Source organism: Ahaetulla prasina, chromosome 3 (assembly GCF_028640845.1).
Source record: "Ahaetulla prasina isolate Xishuangbanna chromosome 3, ASM2864084v1, whole genome shotgun sequence".
Taxonomy (NCBI): domain Eukaryota; kingdom Metazoa; phylum Chordata; class Lepidosauria; order Squamata; family Colubridae; genus Ahaetulla; species Ahaetulla prasina.
Window position 1 is genome coordinate 127,564,145 of NC_080541.1, and position 27,133 is coordinate 127,591,277.

The following is a 27,133-nucleotide window of genomic DNA, read 5'->3' on the forward strand; positions in this document are numbered from 1 at the left end:
ATTATTATAGGCTTACCCAGAGTGACAGATTAATCTAACGAAGGCACAGCTTAAACAAGCAACCACATTTTTTTCTGCCTCCTATTTTACTGGACTTTTAATCATTATGTCTGTGGAAGAGTTCTTGCTCATTATTTTGTAAGCTTTTAGGTGACTTAATAAAATCATTATCTTAATATAGGTGTAGTTTTAAGAGAAATTATTCTGGTAATTTGACCAACATATCCTCCTTCAGAAGAAAAACAATTAGTTGGCTTGATTCACACATCTTGAATTATAAAGTGGTTCATTTGGCTTAGTCATTTTTGTTTACTCAACAAAACAAACAATGCGCACCATGACTGGACTCACAAAATAGTCAACAATACGCCATGGCTAATATACTCCAATGATCATTATCACTCAGTATAATGCAGGAAACTAAAGAAACTGTGTTACAACTTTAGATGGTAAGTGAACACATTTATCAAAGCAATGTCCAAAGAATCCTTGACAACTATAAGATGCATGGATTTCAGCTCCCAGAATTCCCCAGCTGGCATGTTGGCTTCAGAATTCTGGGAGCTGAAGTCTACATGTTGCAGAGTTTCCAAGGTTAAGAAACAGTGATTCCTAAACTAATACAAACCTCCTCCCCTCCCCTCTTTCCCTTTTTAATCCATTAGTTGAGTAAGGATGATGTGCATTGAAATCTTTCTTGTCAAGCTGTCAACTGAACATTTTCATTTCCTTTTGGATTCCATGTAACATGTTCCCACACTTCAGAAGAAAGGAGCAGGTGGACGCGGATGAAACTTCAGCAGCAAGGGCTTTGTAGTACATCACCATTACCCAAACAAGTCCTTTAAAATGAGGAGGGAGTGTTGATTGTAAATTGGGAGTGGTGGCAGGGAACTAAGTGATCAGAAGCTTGGGAAAGGAGATGGCAATGAGCAAAGGGAGGAAAAGTGGGAAAACCTTGGCAGAATACTTAGGAGAGTGGCACTTGAACAGATTAAGGCAAGTCCACTGGTTTAGATGGTGGTTCTGGAATGCTTGCAAGCAGGAAGTGGAAGTACAATCCTTTTCTGTTGCTCTTCCCACCAAGTGGAGACATAATAGCTACAACTGGAAGTAGCACAAGCTTTTCAAAATTAAAAGCATATGCTAGACCTATCCAGTTCTTTCTCTTATTACAGGTTGACTTTCTCAGCTTCATTATATAGAGAAAAATATGATTTGCTTAAATTTATCGTGAAGAGATTAATTAAATGCTTCTGTGATGGACATATTATGCTTGAATATAAGATGCTTATTTCTATTTATATCATACTAAGCAAAGGAATTTTCTAACTTAACTTTCTGAAATTAAATCCAGCTTATACTGTAGTTCTAAAATTTTAATTATACTCCTTCATAAACTATGAAATGTACCTATGTCATATTTTTTTTATTCTGTTACAATTTTGCTCTGAATTATTTTTCAACAAAATCCAGCAACTCCTATTTCAGATTAAAGCAAGTGTTAGCTTTTGCTTGTTTAGGAATTTGACTACTTTTAGTCAATGAAGCAACATTTCAAGATATCTAGACATTAATAATTTTTCTTCCTACTCAGGAAGCTATTTTTTGTATCTTCTCAAATGTCTTTATTTTGTAGAAACTTTTTTTTCAAATACAGTACAAATTTAACATCACATTTAATTAAAATAAACTAATATAGCCAATTTTATACACCCTGTGCAGAAATAAAGTCAATATCTTTCAGTTGTTTCACACCTGTTTTTGGACAGATGATATGCTGCTAAGGAATGTACCAACTATCCTGCTCTAGAGGAATAATTTTTCTTTGTTGAAATGCCAATATTTTATATACTGTTTTCCTCTTTGCCTAATGTTTTGCACTATGTGAACTGATCTGGGCCTTTTTTTTAAAGAGGTGTGTGTGTGAATTGTTGCAATTGCTCTGGGCCCCAAAAATCAAAATGTGAATATGGTTCTGTATTTTAAATGATCAGATGGATCAACACCTTCCATACAAGGTGGCAAAATTAATCAGTTAAAGTATAATTTGAAGAGTTATTTCAATACTTTTAGGCAATTTCACTCTTTGGTTAATTGATCTGTTGACCACAATGGACAACAACAACCAAAGCTAAAGATATTATACCACATAGGATGCAATGAGAAAAAAGTGTGTAGAGGAGAGGGGCTCAAATGAATCTTTTACAGGATCAATTTTCTTGATGTCTGAAGACCTGAAACTGACTCAAGACTTATGTATATTCAATAATACATTCCATTATGGACAGTTTTGTAGCCAACAAATCGTTAGCCAACAAGGAAGCTAGAGTAGATATCCATCACATCCAGGAGATTTGAAAATGGGGATTATGATTTTTGGCATTATGAAAAAAGCCATTGTAATGTAGCGATTGGCACCAGAGACATCCAGACTTCTGGCAAGCCATTCTTGCTCAGTGTAATCTACTACACAGGATTGTTATGAGACACTTTGTGTGTGAGAAAGAGAAAACTTTTTAGGTTATTCTGCTCTCCCTGAAGTAAGAGTAAGAAAAAACAATTGCTACCAACCTGCCTTCCATTGAGGACCTGTATACTGCAATGAGTCAAAAAGAGGGTTTCAACTCCTACCCTCAAAAGATGCTATAGAGCACTGCACACCAGAACAACTAGACACAAGAACAGTTTTTTCCCGAACGCCCTCACTCTGCTAAACAAATAAGTCTCTCAACACTGTCAAACTATTGACTAAATCTGCACTACTATTAATCTTCTCATCGTTCCCATCACCCATCTCCTTCCACTTATGACTGTATGACTGTAACTTTGTTGCTTGTATCCTTACGATTTACACTGATATTGTTTCCAGGATTGCTTATTTGTAGCCTATGACTATCATTAAGTGTTGTATCATTAAGTGTTAAATTTGTAGCCTATGACTATCATTAAGTGTTGTGCCTTGATGAACGTATCTTTTCTTTTATGTACACTGAGAACATATGCACCAAGACAAATTCCTTGTGTGTCCAATCACACTTGGCCAATAAAAAATTCTATTCTATTCTATTCTATTCTATTCTATTCTATTCTATTCTATTCTATTCTATTCTATTCTATTCTATTCTATAAAATGCAATAAATAGAACTGCAAACGGGTGCCGCACACCTGAGTTCTCCCTTGTGGTCAATAGATTTGTATCTTTCCAGGAGCACCAGCCTGAGTTGTGCCAAAGTGAAAAATATTAGACCACATCTTTGCATGTAGCAGACTACAATGCTTAACAGATTTTTACCACGTCAGAGTAGAGGTGAGTGATACCATTTCTGCGTGGCACTAGTTTCAAAAAGATCCCTGAAAGTAAAACACTTGAAGAGAAGGAGAAAGAACCTTCTCCCCTGTTGTGCTATTGTTTTATCTGCAGAAAGCTGAATTTTAGAGAGATTGAGAGGCAGGAAGGCATATGGACTACTGTCTAAATTATAGCATCCACATTTTGCTCAATGAATATAATCCAGAATTGGACTGGGTACCAAGAGGTGGAATAAGGTTGGAGTGTACCATTCTAGAATGCAATGGGAATTATTGTTCTACCCTGGCAATTGCTTTGTTTTGACACAAGGGACCCAAAGAGATCCCCCCCCCCAGAGCGCAAAAAAGAACGCAGCGACAGAAAACGTTCGGCGTCGTTCCCTCTTCTGCAGTAAATTTTTTTAAAAGATAAAAGCACAGTATTTCCCCCCCACCTCCAACCCCCGCGTTGCCCATCCGAAGTGGCACAGTCCAGCCAAACACCTCGGGATTCTACCGCTTCGGGTTTTTTTTTGACGCCTCTGTCGGCGCAGCGCCGTAATTGAAGCCGGGGCGAGGTCTCTCCTCCTGCGGGCTTCTTGAGCGGAGCCAGGTGTGCTTACCAGCTGTTTCCCACCCACCCCCGTAACCCCACCCACCCCCCGGCTGCAGTTCTGTCAAGCGGCTGGGAGAAAGGAGGGGGGGAAGAAAAAAAAAAAAGAAAGGATGCTTTTTGCGTGGGCACCCTGGGCCGGAGGGAGGAGTTTCGCTCCGGAAGGCTGAGAGGCTCAAGTAGGATATGCGTAAAGGAAGAGCGGGCTGTAACGAGCCGCATCGCTCCCACGTCGTTCTCGTTTTTTCCATTTATTTCTTCCCGGGCCGAGTTCCTCTTTCTCCTGTGCTCCAGAGCCGTTGCTGCGCGTCCCGCCCCTTCCTCGCTTCGGTCCCGCCTCCGACTCCCCGGAGAGGCCGCCCAGCGCCCGCCTGTTTGCCTAGGCTGCTGCCGCCGCTGCCAGCTCGCTCGCTCGCTCGCTCTTTTTCCCCAGCCTCGCGCTCGCTCTCTCCCTGCTTGCCTCGGCGGTCGCGCGGACCGGCTGCAACTCGCGACCTTCTCCTGCCTCCCTCCCTCCCTCCCTCTCCCCCGAGCAGCAGCCGGGAGCAGCCCTGCAAAACTAGCGAGCCGCCGCGCCGTCAAACCGGGGACTTGAAGCCCAAGAAGGGCACTTTCTTGGCAAGCCCGGCCGTCGGGGCTGAGAACGGGAGACGGCCAAGGCCGTTCGGCAGCGGAGCTCCTAAGGTGAGAGCGATACACAGCCACCCGCGCAGTCTCTCGGGGTTCGCCCGCTCGCCTGCATGTCAACGCGCGCCCGTCAAAGAGCCTCCCCCCCCCGTTCCGGGAGAGAATTAGGGATCTGCTTCTTGGCGCTGGAAGAAAGCGATGCTGCTGCTGCTGCTGGTGCTGCTGCTGCCTTTTCCAGGTCCTGGGAGGCCTGGTTTTTCCGCACTTTGGACGTTTGGCGTTAAGCTGCGACCCAGAGCTTGGCGCTGAGCAAAAGGCACCCAAGCATCCTCCCCCTCGACCAAGTTGCCGAGGGCGAGCATCTTTCTTGATCCGGGGCTTGGTTAAGATGGGTTGGCAGGTGATTTTAGGCCCTCCAGGATTTGGGTGCCTGTTTTTCATCTCTAGCTGTCTCTCTTTCTCTCTCATTTAATGTTGACCTTTTTGTGTGTGCGGTGTGTTTTTTTTGGGTTGCTGTGCTTCCCACTACGGTATGGCAAATGCCTTATACTAGGTGACAAGCCATGGCTTGGGTTGGTGAGGGAAAAATAATCTGGTTTCTCATCTCCTTCCGTTCCAGTTATTCTGGAGAAGAAACAAAATAATAATAATAGATGAACGTCTCTGTTGTTTATTTTTGTACGCATGTTGTTTCCCCATAGAGGAATTCAGACATAAATACTTCTTAGTGCTATACTGGGAGCCAGATTTCATCGGAATATTCCAGTCATGTAGCTGCTGGCAGTTGTTTGAAGGAGTATCTGAAATTCACCTATTGTTTTTGTGTTTCGTTTGTAAAAGTTAACTAATAATAATTACCGTAAGTTCCCTTTGGGACTTACTTCTTTTAAAAAAAAAAAAAAGAAAGAAAACCAAACCACTTAGGTCTTAAAATCCTGTTGTTAGCCTCTCCAGTTTAAAAGAAAATACATTTCAGCGTGCAATCTCTATAAGAAAGCCAGCATTTACATTATTGCTGACTTAACTGTAGGTGTCAGACTCTGCTTTCCCTGGCATGATGATGGATAGATAGATATATTTGCAGTTTTAGACTTCCTCCCAAAGAGGCCAGTGGAGGGCTTCCTGTTTGTTTTCAAGCTGCATTTAGCAGTGTGAGTAGTAGTAATAAAGGCGTCTCCCTAAAATCTCTCCAATTAGTGCATAAAAGCTTCATTTCTTTAGGGTGTGTCAGTACTTTTGGAGGTGTTACTGTATTGCAAACTTGGAAGAGTTGTTTATTTGTTTGTTTGTTTATTTATTTGCCATTCACTGGCTCCTATATGTGTCAGTTGCATTTTTGGAAATATTAACTGCATTAGAGAGCCATTTTTGCACAAGGTTTTCTTTGTGCAATTTATACTGCTATGAGTTTTTCCTGTTTGTGATAGAAAACTACTGTTTGCTGCTTATGTATGCCAGTGAAGAATAATTCTGGAATGATGGGATGAGTTTGCCCATTGCTTGCTAAGTATTCAAAGACATATGAATTGAAATGGGAATTCTGGGAGTTGAAGTCCACATAGTGGCCAAGGTTGGAAAGCTCTGCCCTACAGCTTCAAGTTTGCAGTCAGAGTGTTCACATTTGTCTGACAGATGATTTCAAATGCACTGCTGTTCAGTAGAATCAGATTTCATGTTCTATTCATTTGGTGCTGAGAAGAGTTTCTATTTGCAAGAAATCACTTAGAATGCAAAAAGAACTAGTTAACCTAGTGTAGCCCCTTCTCCTCAGTTCTTGAAGCTGAGATACTATGGCGAAATTTTCCCAACACGTGTTGATTTATCTTTTTAAAAATCCTCTCCAGAAGTGAGGAGGTTTTACAACTTTGACAGCTTATCCTAATGCTGAGAAGTTTTAACAGTTGGCATTTTTTCTAAATCTTATTTCCCTATAATATAGATCATATTATCTTTTTGGATGGGCAGATTTATTCACATGTTAACTTCATTGGTCTCTATTTAAATATTTTGATTAAATCGTGCATACCTCTCATAATATTCTGAGTTGGTAAAAAAAAATGATGTCAGATTATTTAGTGATGCTGTCTTGCCTGATTGTCTAGGGAATGATTCTTAGGCAAGTTGGTATGAAATTTGTATTCAGTATTCTGAACATATACAATCATATTTTAATATAAGAAAAACAACACTAGTTTTAGTAACACTGAAACATTGTAGGTAACTTACTAGATGCTACAGTGTAGCAAGGGAGCCCTAATCCTTAATTGAACCATATGAACATACCAAATGTAATAGCATGATGTAGAAAAGGGATTCAGACTAGCAATTTACTGTAGTTGCACATAATTTTTGTCTTCTTCTTACTGGCTATTATGTCTCTGTGTGTAGGTGACTCTATTTTGATACCTTAAAAACATTTAATGACCTCATAATTTTAATTATAACTGAAATCAAATGTATTTTTAGGCTCCACATTTTGTCAGTGTGTGCTTTAGGAAGTTTTGCTAATTATGATTAATTTTTTTTCCAAAGTTTAAAGACATGGATGACCTGTCAGAAATCCTGTCAGTGTGGTAGTGTTGGCAGGGGAAAAGATTTAAGCACTGGGATTGTTCATAGTTCTGATTTGCAGATATGCTGATAATACCTGTACAACCATCTTCAGAATGACAAGACCCAAGAATTATGACTTACCTTTTCTCAATTCAGTAACGTATGCTGAAACTCCATGTCATATTCTTTTTTTTTTTGATAGCTTATGTTATAGCAGCAGCAGAACACAGCAGGGTGTGTGTTTTGTTGTGCAATAATATTGGCAGCTGAAAGCCATTTTTCACTTTCTGTCTTGCAACAGGCTTTGGGACTGGGTGTTAGTAGACAACATCTGTACATAGTTCCCTCTTACAACATTCAATATTCTTCAAGATTGATAGATAGAAGGTGAATGCTTTTGTGCAACAGAAATCTTTTTTTTTAAATGAACTTCAGCTTTTTACACCACTGCAATTCTAATGTGCATATTTCTGTTTCCTCCCTTATTTTTTTTCCTTCTCTCTGACTTCCATATGTGGTCTTACAACTTTTTAGGCATTTATTTCTATCTTGTTTAACCAATATAGGTTTGTATGTGGGTTTATGTAGGCATACATTTGGTAAAATCGGAGAACGGAAGATGATGTGAAAATTGTCAATTTTTGTCATTTACTCATGATTGGTTTACAGGATAGTTTTTGGGGTAAGTGAGAAAATATTTCATCATTCAAAAAGTGCCTTATATAATGATAATTGTTTTTGACTAACGTTTTTGTGATGGTTTAAAAGGGAAAATATCTGCATATTTTACTCTACAGTTCTAAGATTTGATGCAAGAGGCTTCTATTCTGATAAAATGTTTGTCATACAATGACACTTGCTAGAGTTTAGGGTCATAGAACTGATCCTGGAGTCAGTAAGCATCATAGAAGTGAAGAAATACTTTGCTATTGAGTTTAGAAAATGGACTTTTTAAGTATGGGAGTGGAGGTCTGGGGTAAAAATAACACTGTGGTGGGCCTGTCTGTTGCTATGCCAACAGTGCTCTGTGAGCTGTTACATTGTTCAGTTGCAGGTTGCTTAATACAGTATTGGCTTGCCAAAAAGATAACAACAACAACCTATGTTTCCTGCTATGGCTGTTCTGCATGATACAGTGGGTGGGTGGGGGGTATAGTTGGGCAAGAGTAGATGTGCCGTTTAAGGAAGTTCCCCTGTTTTAGTTATGATTGAGGAACATCCCTTTCTGCGGCTAGTGATTTTATGGTTTGTGTACTGAATAGCTGTTGTTAGACTGAGCTGAGCTATTCCCTGTGTATATCCTTAATTTTGTCATATTTATATTGTGTTTTTACTTTAGGGGTTATAGTTGCCCTCCCAGCAAGCAACATGAATAGATAAAGAGTGACTTCTTACACAATGGCAGACCACAGAGGATCTTGGGTTCACTGCTGTATGTGTGTATCTTCCTATCTGCTTTCTTTGGGGCAATTATGTCTGACACAATGAATTGGACTATGTCTCTTTCTACAGCATATGCATCTGACAGTATTTTGCATGTGTTTGTTTTCTAGCCCTGTGAACTATGGCCAGAAAACGTGAAAGGATGGAAAGGAAAGGGGAGAGGAGTGCTTTTTAATATTAAACATTTCTACCTTCAGTTAAGAGTATAATTTATATCAAAATATATAGGGTTTTGGTTTTCATTTTTGTATATTTCAGCAACGTTTGGATAAGATGGACACACAAATAAATATCCTCCTTCGGAGATGCTTTTTTTCCATTGAAAAAGGGGGATCAGACTAAACTATATGTGAATACTGTATTTTTCAGACTATAAGACACACTGGAGTATAAGACGTACCAAGATTTCAAAGAGGAAAACAAGAAAAAAAATATTTTTTTGCCTCAACGCGGCCAGTTTTTGCCCTCCCTGGCCTTCAGGAGCACTCTGCAGGCCTCCCTCCCAAACCCTCTGTGCGTTCCGTTTTTGCAAAAAACAGGTTATTTTTAATAAGACACACCAACATTTCCACCCTCTTTTAGTGGGGGGAGGGGAGTGTGTCTTATACGGTATATTTTATTGTCTTATACACCTGAACTGTTGGACTATATTCTGGAACTAGTAAAAAGTTGCTTATGCTGTTGAAGGATCTTATTTCTCTTGGCTGGAGATGTGTACTTTTAAGAGAACCAATAATTAAAATGTTGAACTGGGTCTAAGAAGAAGCCCAGTTCAAATCCTGCTTTGATGACTTGGCCAAGCATCATTTTTCATCCTAAAATTTTATCTTGAAAAGATAAAATGAGGGAAGGTTTCCATTAGTGCTACCTTTTGTTTCAGTGGAAAGACAGGATATATGTACAATAATAACAACAAAATAAATGCACTTATAAGAGGACTGATGAACAACTTCCATAATTATTGTACCTAGAAAATGGAGGTGCAGGGATCTATGAAAGATGTATGAACCAGTTTGAGAAAAACTTAGTCTTCCTCTTAAGAAAAATAAGTATGACTTGTTCTACGTCTTAGCATAACATCAACCTTTTAAAATTTTTATTAGTTCCTCTCAAATCTACCTGATGGAGTGGTTATGATAATATTCTGTTCATTCTTTAAATGCATGTAGATAATCTTATCATCGAAAGGGTGTTCTTTGTTTTGGAATCTCAAATACAAGTAATCATTGACTTACAGCCAATTGTTTAGTGGCAGTTCAAAATTATAACAGCACTGAAAAAAATGAGTTATGATTGCTTTTCACACTTATGACCTTTGCAGCTTCTCCATGGTCATGTGATCAAAATTCGGGTGCTTGGTAACTGGCATGTATTTATGAAAGAGGTTATGTGATCACCATTCTTAACCTTCCCAGCTGGCTTCCAACAAGCAAAGTCAATGGGGGAAGCCAGATTCACTTAATGATCGCAGGATTCACTTAACAACTGCAGTGATCTGCTTACCAACTGTGGGGAAAAAGTCATAAAATGGGGCAAACCTCACTTAACAACTACCTTGCTTAGCAATGGAAATTTTGGGCTCAATTGTGGTCATAAATCAAGACTTACCTGTGGGCTAGAGTAATTGACTAAGACAGGGGTCTCCAACCTTAGCAACTTTAAGCCTGGCGGATTTCAACTCCCAGAATTCAGCAAAGCTGGCTGGGGAATTCTGGGAGTTGAAATCCACGAGGCTTAAAGTTGCTAAGGTTGAGACCCTGACAAGAAATGTCAATTTGCATTTTTTATTATTATTATTATTATTATTTTGATTTTATACCGCCTTCTCCCAAGGACTCAGGGCGTGTACAGGCAAAAATAAAACAGGCAATACAATGTACAATTTAAAATGCAAATTAAAAAACTTATTTTATAATTAGCCTAAAAAGTTTAAAATATATAATAAACTAAAACCCCATTTAAAATTATTAATAAAAATTTAAAATCGATAAAATTTAAACCAGCCCATACGAATGAAAGATGTGTCTTCAGTTCGCGACGGAAGGTCCAAGGTCAGGTATTTGGCGTAAACCGGGGAAGCTCGTTCCAGAGTGTGGAGCCCCACAGAGAAGGACCTTCCTGGGGCCGCCAGTCGACATTGCTTGGCGGACGGCACCCTGAGAAGTCCCTCTCTGTGAGAGCGTACGGGTCGGTGGGAGGCATGCGGTAACAGCAGGCGGTCCCGTAAGTACCCAGGCCCTAAGCCATGGAGCGCTTTAAAGGTCGTAACCAAAACCTTAAAGTGCACTCGAAAGGCCACAGGTAGCCAGTGCAGTCTGCACAGGAGCGGTGTTACGTGGGAGCTACGCGTAGCTCCCTCTATCACCCGCGCAGCTGCATTCTGGACTAACTGAAGCCTCCGAGTGCACCTCAAGGGGAGCCCCATGTAGAGAGCATTACAATAATCCAAGCGAGAGGTAACGAGCGCATTAGTGACTGTGCACAAGGCATCCCGATCAAGGAAGGGGTGCAACTGCCGAACCAGGCGAACCTGGTGGAAGGCCCTCCTGGAGACGGCCATCAAATGATCCTCAAACGACAGCCATTCATCCAGGAGGACACCTAAGTTGCGCATCCTATCCTTTGGGGCCAATAACTCGCCTCCAACAGTCAGCTGTAAATTTTAATTTACAGTATGTTATTGTTAAGAAATATCAATTTAATTTTTATTTATGTTACATATAATCTAATGCGTTGCCTGTAGCTAATCATAACTGAAGCTCTAGAAGCTGGATTCCAAGTAAACAAAAAGAACCAGGGTTTTAGGCTGAATATCCGCATATTTCAGCCAGACATATCCCTGGAACCACTTTCTTATTATCAGTCAGAATCATAACAGCACTGAAAAAAATGAGTTATGATTGCTTTTCACACTTATGACCTTTGCAGCTTCTCCATGGTCATGTGATCAAAATTCGGGTGCTTGGTAACTGGCATGCATTTATGAAAGAGGTTATGTGATCACCATTCTTAACCTTCCCAGCTGGCTTCCAACAAGCAAAGTCAATGGGGGAAGCCAGATTCACTTAATGATCGCATGATTCACTTAACAACTGCAGTGATCTGCTTACCAACTGTGGGGAAAAAGTCATAAAATGGGGCAAACCTCACTTAACAACTACCTTGCTTAGCAATGGAAATTTTGGGCTCAATTATGGTCATAAGTCAAGACTTACCTGTGGGCTAGAGTAATTGACTAAGACAGGGGTCTCCAACCTTAGCAACTTTAAGCCTGGCGGATTTCAACTCCCAGAATTCAGCAAAGCTGGCTGGGGAATTCTGGGAGTTGAAATCCACGAGGCTTAAAGTTGCTAAGGTTGGAGACCCCTGGACTAAGAAATGTCAATTTGCATTTTATTATTATTATTATTATTATTATTTTGATTTTTATACCGCCCTTCTCCCGAAGGACTCAGGGCGGTGTACAGGCAAAAATAAAACAGGCAATACAATGTACAATTTAAAATGCAAATTAAAAAACTTATTTTATAATTAGCCTAAAAAGTTTAAAATATATAATAAACTAAAACCCCATTTAAAATTATTAATAAAAAATTTAAAATCGATAAAATTTAAGCCAGCCCCGCGCGAATGAAAAGATGTGTCTTCAGTTCGCGACGGAAGGTCCGAAGGTCAGGTATTTGGCGTAAACCCGGGGGAAGCTCGTTCCAGAGTGTGGGAGCCCCCACAGAGAAGGACCTTCCCCTGGGGGCCGCCAGCCGACATTGCTTGGCGGACGGCACCCTGAGAAGTCCCTCTCTGTGAGAGCGTACGGGTCGGTGGGAGGCATGCGGTAACAGCAGGCGGTCCCGTAAGTACCCAGGCCCTAAGCCATGGAGCGCTTTAAAGGTCGTAACCAAAACCTTAAAGTGCACTCGAAAGGCCACAGGTAGCCAGTGCAGTCTGCGCAGGAGCGGTGTTACGTGGGAGCTACGCATAGCTCCTTCTATCACCCGCGCAGCTGCATTCTGGACTAACTGAAGCCTCCGAGTGCACCTCAAGGGGAGCCCCATGTAGAGAGCATTACAATAATCCAAGTGAGAGGTAACGAGCGCATTAGTGACTGTGCACAAGGCATCCCGATCAAGGAAGGGGCGCAACTGCCGAACCAGGCGAACCTGGTGGAAGGCCCTCCTGGAGACGGCCATCAAATGATCCTCAAATGACAGCCGTTCATCCAGGAGGACACCTAAGTTGCGCACTCTATCCTTTGGGGCCAATAACTCGCCTCCAACAGTCAGCTGTAAATTTTAATTTACAGTATGTTATTGTTAAGAAATATCAATTTGCATTTTAATTTTTATTTATGTTACATATAATCTAATGCGTTGCCTGTAGCTAATCATAACTGAAGCTCTAGAAGCTGGATTCCAAGTAAACAAAAAGAACCAGGGTTTTAGGCTGAATATCCGCATATTTCAGCCAGACATATCCCTGGAACCACTTTCTTATTATCAGTCAGAATCATAAAGAGGAGGAAGAAAATGAAAAATAAATGGAATTTGTATTCAACACTGTAACAAAAATTATTCCCTTTTTCATGAATTTATGTTTGCTGTATGCCATGTAGGTAGCTATGCATGTCTCAACAGTGCCTGGATGAGAGGTCACTTAGCATCCCAAGTAAATTCCTTTATGACTGATAACAAGAAATTAAAAAAAAAAACCTGCCATAATTTGTCTTCTAACCTGAGTTGAACATGGGGTTGGAGAGGGATTCCTAATTCTTAGCCATAATCCAAAGCATTTTTGAAGTAATAAACACAATATATTTCTTTTAAGTTTCTTGATACTATTGTATTTTCCAAAGCCAACTTCTTGATGGTTAGAAAGAATGCCTCAGGGGCCAACAAGTAACCCTTACACAAACTGTTATAATGGGAGTGAAAACTTCTGCATTCACTTAATTCTCAAGTACAGTTTAACAAAATTCACTTTGTAGAAAATACATTCGGAATGCATCTGAGGAGAACTTTTAGTCAATAGCCAAAGTGGTTAGGAATTTGGGCTGTCATGGTATCAAAAACATAGGAAACTCTAGGATAAAATGTATCTGTTTTATCCAGCACAAATTGGTGGAAAACAAGTGTAGTGATGTGCAAGCTAGTGTTAAACCAATGAACAGATTGGGTATGGGAAAATATTTTTGTTTCCTATTCTTTAGGTCAACTGTGGTTTGTATATTCAAAAATACTGTTTCAAATCATTCTATTGGTAAATAAATAAAGGTAGTAACGTTGTTTACATGTGGTTAAATGTAATTTTAAAACTTGCAGTAAAATATCACTGAAGATGGTATTTTTTTTCGTAAAACAATAGTGCTTGAAGCTGTTTCTTATAATCTGGAGATCCTTCAAAAGCTCATCAGAGTATCTTCAAATCAAAAATGGCACATACATAGTCCTCGATTTATGACCACTGTTGAGCCCAAACTTTATGTTGTTAAGTGAGACATTTGTTAAGTGGGTTTTGCCCCATTTACAACTTTTCTTGCCACAGTTGTTAAGTGAATCATTGCAGTTGTTAAGTTGGTTGTTTAGAGAATCTGGCTTCCCTATTGATTTTGCTTGTCAGAAGGTTGCAAAAGATGATCACATGACCACTTCCTGATAAGGTAAAATTCTATGGGAGGAGCTGAAAAGGTATAGCTCATTCTTAATAAGTTAATAAGTTGGTTCAACTAGACAGGCAGATGCATCTCTTATGATGTGGTGCTGTGTGAAAACCAGACCATGGTGGCTATCTTAAATAATAGTAAAACATTCCTCCTCTAGCGTGTAGGACCAAAGTCTATAAAACATAATTATTGTAGCAGTTTCCAAAAATAAAGGTTAGCAGAATTTCAGTTAGTGAAAAGACTTCTTGTCTGTGGAAACATTGTTCAGTAGCAGCGAAGATATGGATAAATGAAGTTTGATGAGTGCCTTTGTCACCTTGGCTAGGAATGTTAACTGAGAGAGATCCTGATTCTAATCTATCCTTTGGCACAACCTTTTAACCTTAACTGTGGGTGAGTTTTTTTGTACTTGCAGGCACATGTATTATATTTCATTTTTCCCTTGCTGCAAGGCCTTCAGGAACACACTAGTTTGCCCTGACACACACTTTGGGGATTATTGCCATTCACTCATAGTTTACGTGATCCCTGCAGCAATGGTTTATATTACTAAGCTATTAATGGAACAGTTACAGAACCCTTTAAAAAAGCATGAGCATTTGGGAGCAGAGCAGGCAAATGTATTCATTAGCCAGATTAATTTCTGATCCAAGGGGAAACTTCTGGGGGGTGGGATTCATGGCAAATTAGTTGTCCCTGAAGGAGAGCATTGAGGTGGAGATTGGAGGTCAAAAAGTAACTTCTGGCCAGCGAAGTTTCTCTGGAAAAAGGAGAGATCATGAGATCATCCACCTGCACTCTGGAGAGTTGCTCCTCATGAGTAGACTGCAGGAACTGAGGTTTCTGCATTCGGCTGGTGAGTTGAGTGATTCTAATCAAGTAAAGTAAAAATGATCAAAGGTGCTAAAGGATATGTTTGTTTGAAATGCCTTCAAGTCTATAAAAGGAACACAGCTGGTAAATGCTGTTGAATATTCATACACAGTGGAGGGGTATAAGTTGTTCCATTATGATTTCTCAAATATAAAGTGAGCTCTCCAATTTGGAAATGACACATTTTTTTGTAGGTTGGAAAAAAAACAGCATCACATTTTGTGTTGCATTATTTAAGTAGCTAATCTCTTCATCAGATTGTAACTAATCATTAAAATGTTGGCTTAGTCCAATGGATTACTTTAAAGGGGTTGCTCCAACAAACTGTTCAGTAGAAATAATGCTGTCATTTTAAAATACTTCTGAAACAGAAGAATGTAAAAAGGAATAAATGATAAGGGATTGACACAGCTTCATTAATAAGATTGGTCATTGTTTCTGGCCTTATTCTAGAAAATAAAAAGAAAAATAGCAACATGAAAAGATAATGAGCATTAGGAAGACAATAAAGAATTTTTCCCTGTCCATTTCCAAAATATGGCTGATAATTCTGTGCTGTTTTAAGTATGCTCACATATGTGGAATACTTTTGATTTTGAATACTATTGTATTTCTACAATGAAAGACAGCTGATATAAGAACAATTTTTTTAAAAAACAATTTTTATCTATCGTTCATTTTTTTATGCTCAGACTATTTGATTTGGTTCAACCATTACATTCCAGATGCAAAAGGACATACCGTATATACTCGAATATAAGCCGATCCGAGTATAAGCTGAGGTCCCCAATTTTACCCCAAAAACTGGGGTAAACTGGGGACTCGAGTATAAGCCGAGGGTGGGAAATGAGGCACCTACCGGTTGGGGAAACCTCCTCCTCAGCTGAGAAGGCTGGCGGCCCCCGCCCGCCCTCTCACTGCACCGGCAGGGCTTCCCGCGCCGTCCGTAAAATGTGAAAAAGAAAAGAAAAAACTCGAGTATAAGCCGTATATACTCGAGTATAAGCCGAGGGGCTTAAAAAAAAAACAAAACTCGAGTATAAGCCGTATAGACCCGAGTATAAGCCGAGGGGACGTTTTTCAGCACAAAAAACGTGCTGAAAAACTCGGCTTATACTCGAGTATATACGGTACATGAGCTTTGCCCATTTTTGTTCAGGGCTTATGCTGCATTTGATTTGGGTCTGAGAGAGATGGTTGCAAATTCCAACAAAGCAGTGACCTTTGGGGAGTTCTGTGTATGAGTATATCCTCCTTCCATAGTTCATCTATAAACTTAGTACATCTATAAAGGTGTACAATTATTTGCTTATTATGATTGTTGTAAACATAAGCTGAGTATGTAACAGCATTTCTGCAGAATAAGAATGAGATATGCTTTAAGTTAAGGTAAAGTATACAGTGAGTAAATCTACCATAATTCCTGTTCATATTAATGAACTTTCATATTAGCTTACAATTTCTCTATTATTTTGCTTTGTTTTTAATTTCAACTCTCCCAGGTACTTTTATAAAGTATGCTTAGTATGCATGCAAGTTGTTTAAATTTAGTTTGCTTAAACCAGGACACAAAATTGCAGATTTTGTTGTTTTCTTTTCCAGTAGTGCATGGTATTATAGGTTTCTACATTTGTGTTAAGGCAATGTTTGAATAGTTCTTAGTGGTCTGGTTCACAGATAATGCCAAGCTGTACACCATTTAAAACAATATCCCCCAAAGACTGCCCTTTCCACAGTGCAAAGATTTTCATGGATGGGAGCTCGCTTTACATATTTAACAAGTGCTGATTAAGCAATTGCTGGAATCATTTTTTTTTATCCCCAAGGAAGTTCTTGATCATTATTAGTCAATGTTGGGGATTTCCTCAGGTTTTATGTCCACAGTGTTCCTAGTGATGGGCCAGTAGATATAATAAAATTCAGTAATCATCATGCAAATAACCTATTGCCTGTTTAATATGAGTCTCTGTCATTAAGTTAACAGCTTCCTTGCCACTTTTTTTATACTAAATTATTGATGGTTGGAAGTTGTGTTCTTCTCTATCCCAGTGATCAGACTACTGTTTGATGAATAGTTGGTCATTTTTGCTTCCTTAGTCTATAATGTTTCTCTCAGATAAATTTTAATTGCCTGTGAATACACAAATTCATTTCAGGATAGTTTTTCTTTTTGGTTGCTGATGTATCACCCAACCTTGAGCTAGTATTCTTTTTATATAACTTTTTAAAAATAAATCTCTTTGATTGAATTGCTTGATTATTAAGAGGAATTGCCTGTATGACTGAGACCATTTGAATGACTAAAGTTAAATCTGTTTTCTTAGCCTACCATGTGTTCTGTTCTCTGGCATTGCTTCATAGCAAAAATAAAATATGTTGGAATGTTTGCAGCTTTTTATCATTACACCATATATATATATATATATACACATCAGGTAGAGCCATCTTTTGAATCACTGGCAATGCATCAAAGTACAGTGTACGACCTATCTTGCCTGCACTGTGTTAATGGTGAAGAGTAGATTGTTGGATGTTTTATTTATTTTATTTATTTTGTCACAACATCATACAAAAAGATTATATAGTATATACACATATAAACATATATAGGAAGAAGAAAAGAAAAACAATAGGACAGGAACGGTAGGCACGTTTGTGCGCTTATGCACGCCCCTTATGGTCCTCTTAGGAATGGGGTGAGGTCAATAGTAGAAAGTTTTTGGTTAAAGCTTTTAGGATTATGGGAAGAGACCACAGAGTCAGGTAAAGTATTCCAAGCACTGATGATTCTGTTGCAGAAGTCATATTTTCTGCAATCTAGATTAAAGCGGTTTACATTAAGTTTAAATCTATTGGTTGCCCTTGTATTATTGCAATTAAAGCTGAAGTAGTCTTTGACAGGAAGGACATTACAATAGATGATTCTGTGAGTTAAACTTAGGTCTTGTCGAAGGCGACGGAGTTCCAAGTTTTCTAAGCCTAGGATTTCAAGTCTGGTGGGATAAGGTATTTTGTTGTTTTCAGAGGAATGGAGAACTCTTCTTGTAAAATATTTCTGGACACGTTCAATTGTATTGATGTCAGAGATGTGGTGAGGGTTCCAAACAGGTGAGCTGTATTCTAGAATTGGTCTAGCAAATGTTTTATATGCTCTGGTTAGTAGTGTGGTGTTTTTGGAAAAGAAGCTACGCAAAATTAGGTTTACAACTCTTAGAGCTTTTTTTGCTATGTAGTTGCAGTGGGCTTTGGCACTTAGATCATTTGACATGAAAACTCCAAGGTCTTTAACGGGATGGGGGTCGTCTGTAAGGTAATGTCCATCTAGTATGTACTTAGTTTTAGAGTTCTTTTTTCCTATATGTAAGACTGAGCATTTGCTGGTTGAAATTTGGAGCTGCCAATTTTTAGACCAAGCAGTTAGATGGTCAAGGTCGTTTTGAATGATAGAAGTGTTGTCTGTGGTGTTAAATAGTTTGACATCGTCAGCAAAGAGAACACAATTACTTGAGATATGGTCACAAAGATCATTAATGTATAGAATAAAGAGTGTTGGTCCAAGGACGCTGCCTTGAGGAACGCCACTCTTGACAGGAACAGGATTTGATAAAGCATTGCCAATTTTGACCACTTGTTGTCTGTTAGACAGAAAAGCAGATATCCATTTGTGGAGGGGTCCTGAGATGCCATAGGATGTTAGTTTAAGGAGAAGTTTATCGTGTACTACTGAGTCAAAAGCTTTGCAGAAGTCTATGTAGATTGCATCTATTGATTTGCCTTGATCTAGATTTGAAGTCCATATGTTTTTGCAGTGGAGAAGTTGTAAGTTACATGATAACTTTTCCTGAAACCAAATTGTTTGTTGGAGAGTAGGTTGTTAGTTTCTAAGTGTGAGGTAATGGATTGATTGATGATAGATTCCATGACTTTGCAGGTGACGAGCAAAGGGAGATCGGTCTGTAGTTTTCGACTAAGCTGGGGTCTCCTTGTTTGAAGATGGGGATGACTGTGGCTAGTGACCAAAGTTTGGGAAGAGAACTGGTAGTGAAAGCTTTATCAAAGATAATACTTAGGGGTTCAGCTATATTAATGGAAAGTTTTTTTAAGAAATATGCACATAGACCATCAGGTCCAATAGAAAGCGATGGTTTTAAGTTGTGAAGAGCTTTACCAACGTTGTCTTCTGTGAAATCTATATGAGTTAAATCATCATAGTCATTGCTGGTTCGTTTGTGGAATGTTGGATATGTGTTATCGGAGTTAACAAAAACTGAGCCAAAGAAAATGTTGAAGAGGTTTGCTTTGACTGTTTCGTCATTGCATTCTTTGTTGTTAGAATCTTTTAGTGGTGGGATGGATCTTGAATCTTTAAGTTTACTGTTGACAAAATTATAAAAGGCACGATTGAATTTGTGCGTAGAAGGTTCTCTTCTTGCTTGGTGTGGTAATTTGTGCATTCAGTTTTATTTGGTTGCATATGTTTCTGTAGCGGTTTCTGAAGTTTGTAACATAGCCTTTTTGTTTCTTTTCCAGAGGATTTTTTTGATTGAAGCTTTTTATTGATATGGGTAGTTTGTTTTTCTTGGACATGGTAGTCATTCGTGGTACATATAATTTAATGACTCTATTGATTTCAAGTAGGAAGATTCTATAGAGGTCATCAGCGTTATGCAGGTTGCAAACAGATTTTGCCAGTTCAGAAATGAAAGATCGTTGTTTATAAGGTCGTAATTGGCTTTCTTGAAGTTGTAGTTGGGAGTTCTGTTGTTATGACGATTTAAGTATGGACGTATATTGAGACGAAAATCAATCATGCAGTGGTCACTGTTTGAAAAAGGTTCTTTAATTTGTAGTCCGTAAATTGAGTTTGGATTGTTGCAGAAGATGAGGTCAAGGCAGTTGTTGAGTCTTGTATTGTTAGTTACAAGTTGTTCAAGACCTAGGTTTGTAACAGCGTTGTATAGTGTAGTATGGATTGGGTCAGTTGAACATTCATTAGTTGTCCAGTTAATGAGAGGTAGATTTAAGTCACCCAGGAAGATGAGAGGGTATGGGCAAGAGGTAGCCCATGTTAGCATTGAAGTTAGCATATTTGCGTGGGTAATGTCATAGTCGGGGGCTCTGTAGCATAGTAAGAATCGAAGAGTAGTGTCAAGGGATAGGTCGCATACTATAGTTTCAGGAAGAGAGAGTTTATGTGCTACTTGGATATTTTTTAGATTCAGTGTCTTTTTGTAAAAGATAGCCACTCCACCACCTCTTCGGTTTTCCCGATCTGATCGATAGACTTGATATTCTTTGTTTGAGATAATGGAGTCAGGAAGGGATGAATTCAGCCATGTTTCACAAACAAAAATGATATCAAATGTGCCACTGTTTAATAAGAGGATAAATTCAGGTAATTTGTTGACTATGCTTCTTGCATTTATCAATTTGCATTTGAGATCTGATATGATTGGTGTTGAAGAGGTAAGGGGCGTGCATACCTAGTTTTGGGTGTTAGTAGGTTAGTATGTACTAGATCTATTACCTAAGCTTTTACACATTTTATTTTGGAGCACCTATGTGCATGTGCATACATACATAGGCAGGCAATATATCCCTCCCAAACACCTTACAATGCTACATGAATTTGATTCAGAACTCATTCCTTGAGATACATGGTAATATATGTATTGTATGTAGACGCTTATATAGTTTGTGCATGAGATGTGTGTAATTGTTTTAGTAAAGTTTTCAATATATCAGATTTCATTGATGAATATATGAGTATGTGTGTATAAAGTGAAAGACAATTTAGCACATTATTGTGAAACAGCTTTGTCACTTTGAAGTGTTAAGCACAAGAATTTTTGTGAAGAAACTACACATTAAATTAGCTGCAAAACTGGATTTAAAAAAAATACAATTCTTGTGTTCTCATAGCATATTTTGCTCACATAAACCATGCTATGGCTTAAAGTGAGGATCTGGTTCAGCCAGGCTGTTACGGAAATGGCTGGGTTTCACAAAACAAGCAGAAATGCAAACTACCAAACTCCATTTAAGTATGATCTACTCCAGTTTAGCCATATCTGTCTGTGCTGTCCCAGTGCCTGGAAGCCGTACGGGTCTGGATGGGGAGAAACAGACTCAAGCTCAATCCATCCAAGACGGAGTGGCTGTGGATGCCGGCACCCCGGTACAGTCAGCTGCAACCGCAGCTGACTGTTGGGGGTGAGTCATTGGCCCCAACAGAAAGGGTGCGCAACTTGGGCGTTCTCCTGGATGGACGGCTGTCGTTTGAAGACCATTTAGCGGCCGTCTCCAGGAGAGCTTTTTACCAGGTCCGCCTGGTTCACCAGTTGCACCCCTTTCTTGACCGGGATGCCTTATGCACGGTCACTCACGCTCTTGTCACTTCCCGTCTGGATTATTGCAATGCTCTCTACATGGGGCTACCCCTGAAGTGCACTTGGAGGCTTCAGTTAGTCCAGAATGCAGCTGCGCGGGTGATTGAGGGAGCCACACGTGGCTCCCGTGTAACACCGCTCCTGCGCAGTCTGCACTGGCTACCTGTGGTCTTTCGGGTGCGCTTCAAGGTGTTGGTTACCACCTTTACAGCGCTCCATGGCTTAGGGCCCGGGTACTTATGGGACAGCCTGCTGTTACCTTATGCCTCCCACTGACCCGTACGCTCCCACAGAGAGGGTCTTCTCAGGGTGCCGTCCGCCAAGCAATGTCGGCTGGCGGCCCCCAGGGGAAGGGCCTTCTCTGTTGGAGCACCTACCCTCTGGAACGAACTTCCCCCTGGTTTGCGTCAATTACCTGACCTTCGGACCTTTCGCCGTGAATTGAAAACGCACTTGTTTATCCAAGCGGGACTGGCTTAATTTCTTAATTTTTTAAATTTTTTGAATTTTAATAATTTTAATTGGGGTATTTTAATTATGGGTCAAATTTGACGGTTTTAAATTTCTCGGCCACTAATATAATGTTATTTTAATTGTTGTTTTAATCTGTATATTGTATTGTTTTAAATCTGGCTGTACACCGCCCTGAGTTCTTCGGGAGAAGGGCGGTATAAAAATCTAAATAATAATTAATAAATAAATAAATAAATAAATATACTCAACTTATTTCAAAGAAGAGGAATGAAATAAAATAGACTTTATTTTCAAAGAGGAAAATTACATAGAACAAGAATAATACATTTCTGTTTAGAATTCTTCCCTGGCAATATGTATTACTAATTTTCTGAATAGCAGATATTTGTAATTAGGGAAAGCTCACTGATTCAGGAATATAATTTTCTGAAGTATTCCACAGTGATCCACCCTGTCACTGAATTCTATAGGGTTAGATTGACCATTTAAAAAAATAAATGCTCCATATGGGAAGCAGCTTGCAGTATCCTGGTCAGTGTAGTTTATCACTGAACTGTCCTGAAATGGCATAGTCTATAGGACGTCTGGACCAATCTGAATTTTTTTTCTTTTTCCCAAATAGTACATTCCTTCTGAATCTTGAATTTCAGAGAATATCCAGAGTTCTTCCCAAAGAAGACAGTCTGTGAAACACAGTTTGTGTATTTTTAATAGTAAGGGATTCCACAAAGTAGAATTATAGGAATCCGAAACCAATTAAACAAATTCTTGTTTTTTCAGTGGTGTGATACTCTCAATTTCTCATTAAATAGTCTAACCAGCAAATTGATGAATTTCTTAGTGGCTCACCCCATCTTAAAGATGCTAAATTTATTTATAAGAAAAGCCAGATTATATCAAGTATATATTATTAGGATAGATTTAGAGACAAAAATGATGATGCATATAATCTCAAATTTTTTAATGTAGTCTAAACAACAAGATGTTCCAAGAACCATTGTTAAGCTATATCCAAATGTATCAAACATCTGATCATGTTTTATTGCAGTTATCAAGGTAATTAACTTGATAATAAACCTAGACTGCATTGAAGTCCAACATTTTCCTTATGCCTGTAATGTCATTTTGAAGATAGATTGTTCAAATATTGCTGTAGCTGCATAAATGCCTCTCCTGTTTTACTAAGTCTGCAGATTCTTATTTTATACTATGAACTGAAGGAGAATTTTGCACAGAAACAAAGTTTGTAATTAAAATTTAAGCAAAGTTTCAAAACAATAAATTATAATTGTGGACAATGTTCATATTAGTGAGATTATTCCATTTTTGATATGAGAGATTATCTACAGCAATGGCTGACCTCTAAAGTATGTTTACAAAGAACCCTTAGCAGCTGGACTGAGATAATTTCACTAATTCCTGGAATAGCTGATTTAGCTCTATCCGCATCTATAAGAGGAAATGTGGCTGTGTATGTAGGGTAATCTCTGTGAGATGGGGATATGAATGAACCTGCTTCAGGGCAAGTAAGTAAGTACTTTTACTCCAGGGGGAGAGCCTTCTCTGTGGGGGCACCTACCCTCTGGAATGAGCTTCCCCCAGGACTTCGACAACTTCCTGACCTCCGGACCTTTCGCCGCGAGCTGAAGACGTATCTATTCTTCCGAGCAGGACTGGCTTAAAATAGGGTTTTTAAATATGGATTTTATTGGGGTTTGTTTTATATTTTGTATTGTATTTTAAATTTTAGGCCATATTGAATAAGTTTTTTAGAGTGTTTTTATTGTAATATATTGTATTATTTTATCTGCCTGTTCACCGCCCTGAGTCCTTCGGGAGAAGGGCGGTATAAAAATTAAATTATTATTATTATTATTATTATTATTATTGTTGTTGTTATTATTATTATTATTATTATTAAAATACTTATAAATGCACATCAATTTTCTGAAAGACATTAAGAACGAGATGATCACAATGTAGCAGGTCAGTGTAGTCTGATGCTGTCAATAACACACCAGTGTAGTTTTCTGAGAGCTAGTTTTTAAGAAACCAAAATGGTACTCTGACAATAGAGTAGGGCAGTATCAACCACCTCACTGAAGAATGAGAGGCAGATTGCAAAAGAACCAGTGATGACTCCTTGCAGAGATGATTAAATTAATTTGTTTGATTAGAGAAAAGACAATATCTACAATTTACGGCTGGCTGAAAAATTTATTTATTTATTTATTTATTTTGTCATAACAATATATGTAGGTATCATACAAAAAGATTATATAATATATAAACACATATATCAGTAAATATAAGGAGGTATAAGCATATATGTATATAGGAAGAAGAAAAGAAAAAACAATAGGACAGTAACGGTAGGCACGTTTGCACGCTTATGCACGCCCCTTATGTTCCTCTTAGGAATGGGGGGAGGTCAATAGTAGAGAGTTTTTGGTTAAAGCTTTTAGGATTATGGGAAGAGACCACAGAGTCAGGTAAAGTATTCCAAGCACTGATGATTCTGTTACAGAAGTCATATTTTCTGCAATCTAGATTAAAGCGGTTGACATTAAGTTTAAATCTATTGGTTGCTCTAGTATTATTGCAATTGAAGCTGAAGTAGTCTTTAACAGGAAGGACATTACAATAGATGATTCTGTGAGTTAAACTTAGGTCTTGTCGAAGGCGATGGAGTTCCAAGTTTTCTAAGCCTAGGATTTCAAGTCTGGTGGGGTAAGGTATTTTGTTGTTTTCAGAGGAATGGAGAACTCTTCTTGTAAAATATTTCTGGACACGTTCAATTGTATTGATGTCAGAGATGTGGTGAGGGTTATTTCTGCAAAAAAAGGCTCTTACGCTTTGTGGTTTTGATGTTTAGAAAAAAAAATTGAAAATAGAAAAAAATGAGCTTTTTTGTAATTAGAGAGTAAGATAACTTTGTAATCATATTTGCATTTATTGCAAAGGAAATCAGAAGCTTCCCTCAGTCCCTTCTCTTTATTCTGCATTAGTTTCTGTTAGTTATTATATTATCTTCCATTTTTTAAAAATAAAATTTATATGGTAGAAGAAGTTCCTGTGAAGACCTAAGGAACTTCAGGATACTGACTGATAGTTGGAAGAAAGAAATACAAATCAAGTGGCAAGAGGAATGAAATGAGGCAGGAACCCATAATCATAAATGAATGGACTCATTTAAAATATTAAAAGTATATTACATTTCTTACATAGTGATATGAAAGAGGGAGACTTCATCATTAACAGAATGGCTCCTATTACAACATGGCCTGTTAGCATCATGGTAAATGGAGATGATCTAGCAATAAATTTGCCTGTAGACCATTTCAAAACCCACCCAATTATATTGATAAAATAAGACATGATTTATCCTAATATGTTAACCCAGTGTAGAGATGATTGTCTTGTTTGGTCAAGTGTATTCCAGTGAAATAAAATATTTGATCAGAAGATTTTTAACTTGTCAATCATATTTAAGATACCTTTTTTGCATAATCTGAAATTCACTGATTTTGACAGATGCTTTGTATTCTTCTGGAATTTTTGGTAATTTTGCTGGTGAGGTGAGGTGTTTGTTCGTTTGTTTCAAGAGAAGATATTGTAGGTACTACCCTATACAGCATCTGTTGATTTCTTTGCTGGCTTGAGACAATGAAAACTGTAATGTAAAAAAAGGTGTAATTTTAAGTGTACACATAATATGCTGTTTTAGTTAATATGTTAGGGTATTTTTCCTTTTGCAAGAAAGGTAAAAAACTACTTAGGTCCTTTATTTTAATTCAATATTAAGTTTTCATTCTTAATTCCTTTTGGAATAACAGAATATAATTCTTACAAATTATGAATTTTTATATAAATCGCAAAATTTTTCTGAAAAAGTATTCTTCTATGTGAACAAATACAAACTCCCACATTCAGCACCGTCTCTAATTTCTACAGCCACACGCCTTAATAGTTAGGGTGCACAAAGAGCAATTCATTTTCTATTACTTGAGGCTATATTTTGCTAAATTTTCCTAGAATCATTTTTGTATATAGGAATGATCCCTTTTCAGATCTCTGTAGGGTGAGCTGCCATTTCGATGATTGTAAAGAACATTTTGACCCTGCTGCAACTATGCCATCAAACACTAATAGCAATATTGTATCCTACTAGTCCTGCTTGTTGGAAGTAATTATTTTTACACATTCCTTTTGATATCGGCCATACCGCCAATTTTTCTCCACAATAGCCCTGTAGGATCATTTGTGTTGAGAGATAATGACTGGTCTTAAATCATGTGCTTGTAGCTGGAATTGAATCTGATTCTGCTCAGTTCACATTAGTAATGTTTGATGTAATTGGAGATTAGGTTAGTTCAAACTTTACTACAGTAACAGTAAACTTTAGACCCATTTTCTTAATTTATTCTTCTGGTTCTGAAAGTATACTAATATAGGAAATGGAGTGTTTTAAAAAAATATGTCGTATCTCCTCTGCCCATTTTACAGTGTTCTTCATGGTTCTATAAGAGCCATGGTGGTGCAGTGGTTAGAATGCAGTATTGTAGACTACTTCTGTTGACTGCTGGCAGCCTGCAGTTCGACAGTTCGAGTCTCACCAGCTCAAGGTTGACTCAGCCTTCCATCCTTCCAAGGTGGGTAAAATGAAGACCCAGATTGTTGGGGGCAATATGCTGACTCTGTAAATTGCTTAGAGAGGGCTGTAAAGCACTGTGAAGCAGTATATAAGTCTAAGTGCTATTCCTATTCAGGCATTTTGAAGTTCAAGTTAGGTATTAATGAAAATAGTGCTTATTAAGGAAGTAATAGCTTGTAGTATTCCCTTTTTAAGAATTCAGGTGACAATATTCTTTGCAGTACAATAGTAGTGCTTAGCTTCATTTCATTTGTTGCCATTTGAATTAGTAGGGAAACAGAAAATGTAATTTAATCAGGATCAGAATTAACAACTCTACATACATTCTTTAGTTTTTATCTTTGTTATGTTTATTAATAGGGTATAAACCTTTTCTGTCTGATTATTAACCTGGTTCCAGCCAAATTCCCTGCTGCATATCAATTAAGGGAGAAGCTAGCATACAGAGGACCAAATTCTTGAGTAATTTTTATTTTGAAAATTTCCCTGTTTGGTTTCCAGCTTTCAGTTTGTTTTTTCTGTGAAATATATGCTTAAAAATCCTTGTTGTCAATTAATA

The 27,133-nt window shown here is 38.3% G+C and overlaps 1 protein-coding gene across 5 annotated transcripts in view; it reads left to right on the forward strand.

Annotated features, from left to right (window-relative positions):
• The first annotated feature begins 3,903 nt into the window (after positions 1-3,903).
• Positions 3,904-27,133, forward strand: part of C3H1orf21 (chromosome 3 C1orf21 homolog) — a 143,562-nt gene continuing 120,332 nt past the window's right edge. Inside the window, exon 1 of one of the 5 annotated variants that reach the window (XM_058176293.1) lies at positions 3,904-4,589. In XM_058176293.1, the coding sequence (XP_058032276.1) occupies positions 4,092-4,589 (498 nt within the window). In that variant the 5' untranslated portion in view covers positions 3,904-4,091. The remainder of the gene's footprint in view (positions 4,590-27,133) is intronic. The other 4 variants (XM_058176292.1, XM_058176294.1, XM_058176296.1 and 1 more) reach the window with 4 other exon arrangements.